The 11,216-nt window shown below is 37.3% G+C and overlaps 2 protein-coding genes and 1 pseudogene across 2 annotated transcripts in view; all 3 read left to right on the plus strand.

The window, feature by feature from the left end:
* The first annotated feature begins 88 nt into the window (after positions 1–88).
* LOC107668743 (prostaglandin reductase 1-like) lies at positions 89–3,492 on the plus strand. Its single transcript, XM_016460723.1, has 9 exons — positions 89–168; positions 338–464; positions 544–589; positions 781–840; positions 1,307–1,474; positions 2,321–2,594; positions 2,707–2,812; positions 2,988–3,106; positions 3,251–3,492. Exons 2-9 carry the CDS (start codon positions 359–361, stop codon positions 3,359–3,361), a joined length of 990 nt encoding a protein of 329 aa, XP_016316209.1. The 5' UTR covers positions 89–168; positions 338–358; the 3' UTR covers positions 3,362–3,492.
* A 169-nt stretch (positions 3,493–3,661) lies between these two features.
* LOC107668753 (prostaglandin reductase 1-like) lies at positions 3,662–7,566 on the plus strand (annotated as a pseudogene).
* Positions 7,567–8,144: 578 nt separating this feature from the next.
* Positions 8,145–11,216, plus strand: part of LOC107668769 (thioredoxin-like) — a 6,410-nt gene continuing 3,338 nt past the window's right edge. Inside the window, exons 1-2 of the mRNA XM_016460754.1 lie at positions 8,145–8,282; positions 10,300–10,404. Of these exons, the coding sequence (XP_016316240.1) occupies positions 8,259–8,282; positions 10,300–10,404 (129 nt within the window). The 5' untranslated portion in view covers positions 8,145–8,258. The remainder of the gene's footprint in view (positions 8,283–10,299; positions 10,405–11,216) is intronic.

An 11,216-nucleotide genomic window follows, 5' to 3' on the forward strand; every position in this document is an offset into this window, starting at 1 on the left:
ATTGAAAATGATTGACAAATCGAGTCGGCCAATCAGATAGATACAAAATGTCACCTGATTAAGCTTCAGCCAAGAATGTAGCAGTATATGGACGGTGGGAGGGCCTTAAACAAGTTCTGTGTGCGCAACTGCAGCAAGTACAGGAACAGGCCATTTGTGTATTAACGGGTATGTATACTAGAAAATCCGTTTTCAATTATTATGGTTACCACATACTGTTCGGACCGTTACTTTTTTATTGCTGATGTGATTTGTGAGCTAATCATCTGCGTTTCGTGCAACAGTCTAGTTTTGAAGGTTGCACGTATGAAAAAATTATTTTCGTTTATTTTTACAGTTGCTTTCAACAAAGAGAGTCATGGTTCAAGCCAAAACCTGGATCCTGAAGCAGCACTTTGAGGGCTTTCCTAAAGACACCGACTTTGAGCTGAAACTAGAGCAGCTCTCTGAGCCCAGAGATGGAGGTTTGTGATCCTCAAATGTCATATTTTTTCCAATATTTACTCTATTTCATACCAAGTGGCATTTATTCTTGTTCTTCAGAGGTTCTTCTGGAGGCAGTGTTCCTTAGTGTGGACCCTTACATGCGGTGAGTGACAAAGCTGTATTGATCAGGTGCACTAACTTTTACATTTAATGTTCTTTTGACAGTAAGTCATACTGATTCTGCATGTTTGAAAATTATTCCTTGTTTTGTTTGTTATGAATCGTTTTATGTATTACTACTACTTTCCCCTAAATATACAATTCCAAGTTTCCTATCTATTTAATTTCTTCTAGTCCATTCAGCCGTGTTCGAATGCAAGCAGGAGATGTGATGATCGGAACTCAAGTTGCCAAGTAAGAGAAATAGCCATTCTGTCCCATAACAGCTGCAACTGACTAGCTTCAATTTGTTCAGTCTCTTTTCTCAACATTTCGAAAGAAACCATGACTTTCTTATCAGTGGAAAGTGGAAAGTTTCCAAAAATCTGGTCATCATTACAAAAGTAAAGCATCTGTGGCCCATTTACAGTCACTGACCGTTAGTTAGGGTACTTTGTAATAGACCAATCAAGAACTGGCAGAATGTTCAAAGCATTTAATGCTTATACTTTAAGACTGCAAATACTTTACGAGACCAGTTAAATAACATATGTTCGTGTTTAGAAGATGCCCTTTTTAAATGAGACAATGTCTCTCTGTCTCCCCATTCAAATATATTGGAGTTGATGGTTTATAAACCACTTTCACCACGTGTTGTTTACCTACTTAATGTGATCCGTTAATTTGTAAATCAAAGTCTCTTCTTATATTTTAACTATAGGGTGATTCAAAGTAATAATCCTTCATTTCCTGTGGGCTGCCATGTGGTTAGTCGATGTGGCTGGAGAACACATACTGTGTCAGCTGAGAGCGATATCACCAACATCTTGGATGACTGGCCTCAGGATGTCTCCCTCTCCCATGCCCTTGGAGCCATTGGGATGCCAGGGTAAAACTCACTGCTTCTTTCGAACCCACAATTGTTTATTTTCCAGATGGTTTTGGTCAAACGCTTAATCCACTGTGATATAGTCATTATCTGATGTCTCATTTAAGCACATCAAATCATCTCTGACGTAGTGAATAGTTATGACTGAGTTCTGGGAAAATTAGATATGCGTTGCAATTCAATTATGGTTTTATGCAACAAACATTTGTTGCCCACATGTTCTCTGCTTAGTGAGTTTCGTTTTGGTTTGCTTTTAAACATGTTCTCAGAAGTGTTTTTGGCTGATAGCAAATGGATGGTGTTATTCTTTCCTGACTGTTCACACAAAGAAGGCATAGCTTAAGCAGGAAGCATCCAACAGCACAGAATGTCAGACTTTCAAGCAGATAAAGAACTAAGTAACTGTAAAAGCTGATTCAAACCAAGGATGATAACAATAATGATAAATCTAACTACTGTATAAAGTTTTAATAATCATTCTAACCACAACTATAATGACAACGGCACAAGAACAATTTGTTGGAATCACTTTCAGACATTTTTTCCCAGATGATGAACCATAAAAACATTGACAGCCAATCAGAACCCATCTGGCTTCAAAACACATGAGCATTTAAAGTGGCAGATGACATTACTGCAACATGCATTTAGAAAAAAACAGAACTTTATCGTGCACTGGTGTGAGTGCTAATATGGTTATAGTTAGCGTTCTTGGTGTGAATGGGTGAAAAATTTCCCTTTTCAGGTTATTTACAAAATATATTTTATTTGAGGCACCACATATAAGCTTTAAATAATAAAATGATACATGAATATATAATAAGTAACATTAACTGTGCTCCACAGGTTGACTGCACTCTATGGTTTGGAGGAGGTCTGTGCCATCAAACCGGGAGAAACCTTACTGGTAAATGCAGCCGCAGGGGCCGTTGGTTCTGTAGCTGGTCAAATTGCCAAACTAAAAGGTTGCAAGGTTGTGGGATCAGCAGGAAGTGATGACAAGGTGGCATACCTAAAAGAGCTGGGCTTTGACCAGGCCTTCAACTACAAGACTGTCCCCTCACTGGAGGAAGCACTGAAGAACGCTTCACCTGAAGGATATGACTGCTACTTTGAGAATGTAAGAATTGACTGGTACTAGTTGGTTAATAATTTATGAAACTAACTCTGTTGACAATACCTTTAAAAAATAAAAAAAATACTTCGTAATCTTGATTTGGCTTGGTTTCCAGGTGGGCGGCCCTTTTTCGAGTGTTGCTATTTTGCAGATGAAGGTATTTGGGCGTATTGCTGTGTGTGGAGGAATATCACTGTACAATGACACCACCCCACAGACAGGTTTGGTTAACTTCTCATGTAGTTCTCGTTTTAACCAGTAGAGAATGACCTTTATGCTATAGAATCAATACCTCAGTATAAACAATACGAAAACTGTTTAGTCAGACATGAAGATTTGGGTAGACATAGACTCTTGTCCATTTACAGCAGTGATAATATGTGTTTGTCTTTTTAGGTCCTTATCCACATCTGCAAATGATTTTTAAGCAGTTGAAAATGGAAGGTTTCTTGGTGGGCAGGTGGGAACATAAAAATGACGAGTCACTGAAGCGAATGCTGACCTGGATGCAAGAGGTACATCAGAATGCTTGGTTTCCTTGAAAAATGCTAGTTTGGTTTAATGCTATACAATGCTTGATCTAAATACAATTATACTTCATCTAAGTAAGTTTCATATTTTGATAATGATGCAGATTCTCTTGATTTGATGGTTTACAGGGAAATCTGAAGTGTAAAGAACATGTTACTGTTGGCTTTGAAAATATGCCTGCTGCGTTCATGGGGATGTTGCGGGGAGAAAACATTGGAAAAGCCATTGTTAAGGTCTGATGGCAAGTACTTCAGTGGTTTGCTTATGAAACAACAATCTTGCCATTTTTGTTATAGATTCTGCATTAATAATTGTATATTTTCATGTTGTGTCCATTATTTTGTTTACAAATAAAGTCTGTTTTTTGTAAATCAGTGTCACATTTGTTCTCTAGAACAGATATGCACAAAGCAGGAATAAAATTATACTTTTTTCTAATATTAGAAACATGAAGGAAATTTTTATCCCAAAAGATTAACATAGGTCTATTAAGGCTGTTGCTCAGCATTATTCGGCATTTGTAAATTGTCATGGAAAAAAACAACAACTTATTTTTCAGGAGGATATGCTGAGTCATCGTGAACTACTGTAGATGAACCACATGAACAACAGCATATAGATAGTTAACATTCTTTGGACAGTGTGTATGATTTTTAATGCAACTCATACAATTTGATAAGCATGGTTATAAGGTTTCTTTTCAATAAAACTATTATTTCATCCATTATCCTTGGAATCTGTTTAGGCTTCACTGTTGATAAGGGTCACAAGTTTTCCACAATATAGTCTGAGAGTCAGAGACTGATACAGACAGGCAAATAATGCCAATTTGTATAGGTTTCTAAAAGAAGTTTCTAAAAAGACAAGTTTTCTAAGAACGTTATTTTGATAAATAAATACATGAGCTAAAAAATAACTTGGCATTTTTACTACCTGCACTGGGTGTTTGGAGGTAATGTACAATGAATGACACAACACAAATATCTGTCTGAATACTGACATCTTGTGGCTATTTATGAAGGAACTATTTTGTAAAATGAAGGTTTACAAATAAAGGAGAGACGGGAGTATCTCTTGTGTGGGGCAAAGAAAAGACTTACGTAGTTCATCCATGACAAAATGTGTAGTAGCTTTTGTGTTGCATTGATTAAGAATATATTCAAATAAATTTTTAGAATAACATTTCATTTTAGTGGTATATGGAATAATGATTTTGATTTGGGTTTCTAGGTTGGATCACTGCTGCTTGTCATAGAATGCAATGTATATGCAATGTCATGGTTATGTGGGTAATTTCAAAGTCATCCTGACTGCATTAAAAATTATTCTGATGTTTCTACAATTAGCAACAAATAAGAAAATAAAATCAATTTTCATCCACAAACCAACAGTTCAAGTTTACCACTCGCTCTAAAACTCACAATATTTGAATGTCTGTTGTATGAAATTCACAACAATCCTGAAAATTCTGACATTTAACATTAAGAATAAATCTGCACAGGATAGCAGATAACCCCTGCTTACTGTACAGCTCCTGGGATTGAGAACCCTCAGCCCTGCACATTTTATGGCAAAGCCAGTTGAGATCACATCTCACTTGTCTAACACACCTGATTAAATCCACAATGTGCGGTGCCATGGGTACCTGGGGTGAAACCTCTTCTCCTGGACAGTTGTTTAAAACATTAAGGACAAATGTTTTGTTATTAATATTCAATGCAGATAAAACAATTAAATATTGAAAGTCCCAGGTAAACAATATTCAGTGTACTCAGGTGAGACATACAGTACTTCATTAATGTCAGTATAGAGGTTACAAGAATTTGCAACGTCACTTATTGTCAATAAAGACGTTTTGTTATGTAAGAGTGTTGTTCATTGTCACCACTACAATAAAAGCAAGCACTGTGCTCTCTCTCAGAACAACTTCCAGTTTGAAGAACTCTGCCTGTGCAGCATCTGACATATAATCATGGTTAAGGCAAAGACGTGGATCCTTAAAAAACACTTTGATGGCTTTCCTAAGGAAAGCAACTTTGAACTGAAAGAAGATGTTCTGCCAGAGCTTCGAGATGGAGGTATGGACGATTCATATATTTGTCTCTTTGTATACCTCTGCTATGCCTCACTGATGTATCATAATCATTTTTGCTTCAGATGTGCTTGTGAAGGCAGTCTATTTAAGTCTTGATCCATATATGAGGTAAAGGTGTCTACAGTCTTAATTGTAATTGTGGTGTTTCTAGCCAATATTTTAAATGCCTCCTGTTGTTTCTGTAGATCTCTGAGTAAAATGTGGATAAAAGAGGGGGATGTGCAATATGGAGCTGGCAAAGTAAGGAAACAATTATTCCTATGTATATTGTAATGTACAGTATATTGTTACATCTTATTCTCACTTTTTGTTAGTCATATACAGTAGATTCATTTCAGTTATACAGAGCGTTTACAGAACCAAAAACCAAAAACATGTTCAGTGTTGAAAAGGGAAAGAAATCTTATCCAAGTAATCATAAAATGTTGAATAATTTGATATATACTAATATGATATCAGAAAATGTCTAGGCAACTGGATCTGTTGCTCAAGCGGTTCAGCCACTCATCAATGTGGTTTTAGTTGCATCAACTGATGAAGACACTTCCACTTAGATGAGTGGAAAAACATCTTGAGCAACAGAGAAACACACAGTTTAAATAGAAAAACTGTGTAGACTTTTTAGACAATTTGCATGTTTAGCTATTGCATTAGTAATTTAAACCACAAAGTTGCATTCAAGTGAGGAAACAGGTCTGTTCATAAACAAAAACAATTCATATCACCATATAAATATCTTAACTTATTGTCTGGCAGGGTAGTGAAGAGTAAGGACCCAGCATTTCCCGAGGGATGTTACGTGGTTGCTAACTGTGGATGGAGGACACACTCTGTAACCAAAGCGAAGGGTCCAGCCGGGCCCACCATGACCCGGATAGTATCCGAATGGCCCAGTGATATTTCAATGTCCCTGGCTCTTGGTTCCTTGGGGATGCTGGGTAATGTAATCATGACTGCTAAAAACTGATTCAAAAGATGGCAGTGACACATAGACTGAAAGAAAATAAAGTCTTTTTTATTCTTTGAATCTCAATAGCCACCACACAAAACCAACACTTTATTCAGAATCGTTAGGCAATTCTTTTGTTCTTTTAATTAAAATATCAGGTAATTTTTGTAAATCCTGTCCTTCTTATCCTCTAGTTTAACTGGTCTGTATGGCCTGGAAGAGGTGTGTAAGATACAGCCTGGTGAGACGATTCTGGTGAGTGCAGCAGCAGGTGCTGTAGGTGCGATGGTGGGGCAAATCTGCAAGATTAAAGGCTGCAAGGTCGTGGGATCAGCAGGAGGTGATGACAAGGTGGCATACCTAAAAGAGCTGGGCTTTGACCAGGCCTTCAACTACAAGACTGTCTCCTCACTAGAGGAAGCGCTGAAGAACGCTTCACCTGAAGGATATGACTGCTACTTTGAGAGTGTAATTTAACAGTATATGTGTATTTTTGTCTCAAATACAGTATGCTACTTGCTAACAAATCTTATTAAGCTTTTTTAATTGAATGTTCTTTAGGTGGGAGGGCCCTTCTTTTACCGCAGCACTCAAAAACATGAAGCCAGGAGGTCGTATCGCTGTCTGCGGTGCAATAGCCACTTACAATGACACAACACCACAGATGTGTACGTCTCATTTCTGCTGACCCACTTTTCACATTTTAATATTAGAAGAGATTAGGCCTACAGGAAAAAATAAAATCGATGCTTTTCAATTGTTACACATTGCAACCACCAGAGGACGGTATAGGATATGAAAAAGCTAAGCAATGTAACATTAAGATATTAAATTTGTTTGTGCTGTCTCATAGGTCCTTATCCTCACCATGAAATAATTACACGACAACTGAAGATAGAAGGATTTATGGTGAGCTCTTGGCAACACAAAGATGACGAATCTGTCAAGAGAATGCTTAAATGGATGAAAGAGGTAAGCAGCTTTAGAAATGAATCATTCTGCTTTCAGTTAGTGAAATGGAATGAACTTGATCGTTACACCTATAGTTAAACCCTTCATTAGATATTACACAGCATATAACAGCACCAGTCTGTGAATGAGAATGGGAAATGGTATGTAGATACATTGAATTATTTTCCTGCAGGGCAAACTGAAGACAAAGGAAGTGGTCACTGTTGGCTTTGAGAACATGCCAGCTGCCTTCATAAGGATGCTGAAGGGCGATGGACTTGGGAAGGCTATTGTTAAAGTCTGAAGCATGCTTAGAAATCCATCTGTTGTCTTTTTACATAAAATACACTATGACACAGTTGGTTAACTTGAATATGTGTAGACAGATAACCTAGTGAAGTCTGTTTGTGTCTAAAAGGTCCAGGGAACAAAATTAATCTCATACTTGTCCACTAAGTTTTATTTTTGGTAATGGTAACTATGTTACAAGAAGTGTCACTATTTTAACTGTCTTTCACTGCAATATGTTTACAAATAAAGCCATGTAAAGCCTCATATTTACGTTGTATATGGTCATATTTTCCATGTCTGATTAATAATGTTCATTATTTCTGCAATTTTTCCCCTTCTGGGCTCTGGAATTTAAAAAAATGTAAACAGCAAAAAGATTTCATTGCTACGCCACAAACAGCTCTAAAGAAATACATAGAATCTGCTTAAATGCCCTGTTGAAAAAAACAGCATATGCTGGTTAGGTATGTTTTGACACTGGGATGCTGGTTTAAGCTGGTCCTTTGCTGGTTTAAGCTGGTCCTTTGCCAGCACATGACCAGCATAAACCAGCAAAAGGACCAGCATAAACCAGCAAAGGACCAGCATAAATCAGCAAAGGACCAGCTGAACTATTATCTAACTATTATTATTAACAACGTACGTACTGAACTATTTAAGCTGATTATAATTTATTTGTAGGGTGCCGTGGTAGGCGGGGTTACAGGACCTCATAATTCCATGATTGGATCGTTGTGTTCATTGAAGGCGGGGCTACGTGACAGGCGCTAATGACGCGCGCTGCTACTCTGAAGCTACTCTCAGGAGCTTTCAGACCTACAGTCAGTCCAGCAGAAGACAAGACATCAAAATGGTTATCATAATTGAGGATAAGGTAGGATCATAATGCCAATCTTTTCAATTCAATTCAAGTTTATTTATATAGCGCTTTTCACGATACAAATCGTTGCAAAGCAACTTTACAGCAAATTAAGTTCCTACAACATTTAGTAGTAGCTTATCAGTGGTGACTGTCAGTTAATGTACATATGGCAGAAATGTACGGAAAAATCAATTAAAAGTGCAGTTTCTGTGCTATGGTGGGGCCTGAAACCGGAATGAAATTCTTCATAGAGATCATTTTTTTTTGCAGGAAAGAGCACAACTGAGCAGACATAACTTTTTCTAAAATTTTAGACATAAACGGAAGATTTGAAATGGGTCTGTAATTTGCTGCTGTAGAATCTACATTTGTTATTGTGTTTCTGATGTTACCTATTTTATCAGTGAAGAAATTCATAAAGTCATTACTATCAAACTGTGAGGGAATATTTAGATCGGGTGGCGTCTGGTTATTTGTTAATCTAGCCACTGTGCTAAATAAAAACCCTGGTGGTCTATACACCGTAGCCAGAGCAAGAGATACGATAGATTTCTTTTGCATATCTGACAGTGTAACATTAAGCAGAAGTATTTCGAATGAGTTAAACCTGTATCCTGTTTTCTGAGTAACATTGCATATCACTAGATTATATATATACACACACATATATTGTCTTTTAGCTGCTACCTTAACTTTGTAACTCTTTATAGGTCATTTTGTTTGACTTCTGATGTCTATTAAAAATCTTATTCGAGTAAGTTAGTAACTTTAATAAAAACGTTTTTGTGTAGATAAAAATATTTAAGCTAAAAAGTCGCATGTATTTTTTGCTTGCGGAACGGGTGTGGGCGGAAATGTTTACACACAAGAACATGTAGGCTAGTGGTTTCTTTCTATTCTACAGAACCCCAAAGCATGCAGCCTACAGTAATGGCGAGTAGGGAACGAGAAGTGCATTGGTTCTCATTTAGCCTACTTTTTAAACAGGACATAAAACGTATGATTTAATACTTGGCTGTTATTTAGAAAGTGCTCGCGTGTGTAAACACCTCTACTGTCGTGGGAGATCTGACACTAATCGGTTATTTCCAAGAGTTCATTTTTACAGCTGATTCAGCGATTCTTTATTTTGTCACGTAATCTCTCAGTTTTTGATACCCCGGTGTATTACTCTAAATGCTCTGAAACATTCCAGTAAAGCCACATATAGCTACTGTAGACTATTCATTACGGGTTTTCGGTTCTATTAATAAGGGTGTTTTTTTTTTAAATAATTTCTTGCGTTTATTTCAGCCGTACTTCACCTCACCTAGAATTTTTTTTATTTATTTGAATCTTAAGTCAGTCAAAGCCAAGTTGTGTCAGTCAGTGAGTCTTTGACACACGGCTCAGATCGATTCAGTGTTTCATGAACGAATCTTCCAGACCGGTTTGTCAGCAGGTTCATTCAAAATCAGACTCGAAAGAATGCTTCGTTGAAGAATCGGATATAGAAGGATAGTACTCACACGAGATGCTTCTTCTGTCCTATGGAGTGTCCTTCTGGAGTGTTTTGGTTCTAGACATGCCAAATCTTAGTATTAAACATTAATATGCATGCAATTCAAATATGATTTGCATTAAACTGATTTATGATGACACTTACAAAGTCGTAAAGAAGTTTAAACGATTGTAATAAAATACAAATACGTGTACACATTTTTGTATCATCACCATCAAAATGTTCAATTAGATATTGATTTACAATGAAGTAGTAAGTGCTTGTGTTGCTTCAGTGTAATTTCAGGAAAAGGATATGAGCTGTATTTTCCAGTAGGCTTATATCTCATATAGAAAGCAAAACCTGCACCCATTTCTCCGTAAGCTTCCTGGTACCGTAATTATGGCTCTTTTGTAAATATTTGAAAGTTAATCACCCTGCTTAAACCATGCCATTGTGACTCATCGTCCATTTCAGTAAACCTCAGCAGGAAAGAATGTGTCATGCCAGTTTGGAAACGGAATTAACTTTTCCTCCCTCTCTCTGCAGAATGCCTTCGACAACGCTCTGAAAAATGCCGGGAACAAGTTGGTAGTGGTGGACTTCACAGCCACATGGTGCGGGCCCTGCCAGCGTATCGCTCCATTCTATAAAGTGAGCATTCATGCACTGCTGAATATGTCGCCGCATCCGAGATTGAGAGTGACATCTGGAGCTGTCATGTTTATTCTATAGAGGCCTCCGGAATCACCGGGAGTGGCTCTGTTGTTGTGCTGTGTTGTCGGCAGGGCCGCATTAAGACCGCACTTGGCCCCGGGGCTATGACTTACTGCAGGGCCCCCCATCACAATAATGATATATATATATATATATATATATATAAAGAATATCTCTTTGGATTTGAGACTTTAGTCTTTGCAACTTTACAGATCTTCTTTATGCACCAGGAGCTTGTAACACTCCAAAGAGAAAGGAAAAATTTAAATCGCATCATATGACCCCTTTAAGATCTCATCATATAGGCTAAGGATCTCATATAGCCTAACACATGCTTTATCTTTAACTATTAACATTCATTTAAGACACAAATAACTGTGTTTACGAGGATACTCGCAGAGACAGGCATTTTGACATAACTATGTGTATTTGACCGTTTAAGCACAAGGAGCAAAAGTGTAGTCAGTAATACGAGCAGGTGTATCAGGTAGAACCCGTTTTAACGCACGCATTTACCAGAATGAATTCTGCCCCGCAGCGTAATGTCCATGAACAGTATAAACCATTTGTTTTAAAACATGCTTAAAATGCGTTTGAATGATAAGCTTAGACTACGCCATGACGCGCTTCAATCAACGATTGATATATTTCTACCGGATTATCTCCCAACCCTTAAATAGTTTGTTCAAACACAAAAACAATATAAATCCAGTTAATAATCAAACTAACCTAAAAATCTGTGTGGACGA

Source organism: Sinocyclocheilus anshuiensis, unplaced genomic scaffold (assembly GCF_001515605.1).
Source record: "Sinocyclocheilus anshuiensis isolate Anshui unplaced genomic scaffold, SAMN03320099.WGS_v1.1 scaffold337, whole genome shotgun sequence".
Classification (NCBI taxonomy): Eukaryota; Metazoa; Chordata; class Actinopteri; order Cypriniformes; family Cyprinidae; genus Sinocyclocheilus; species Sinocyclocheilus anshuiensis.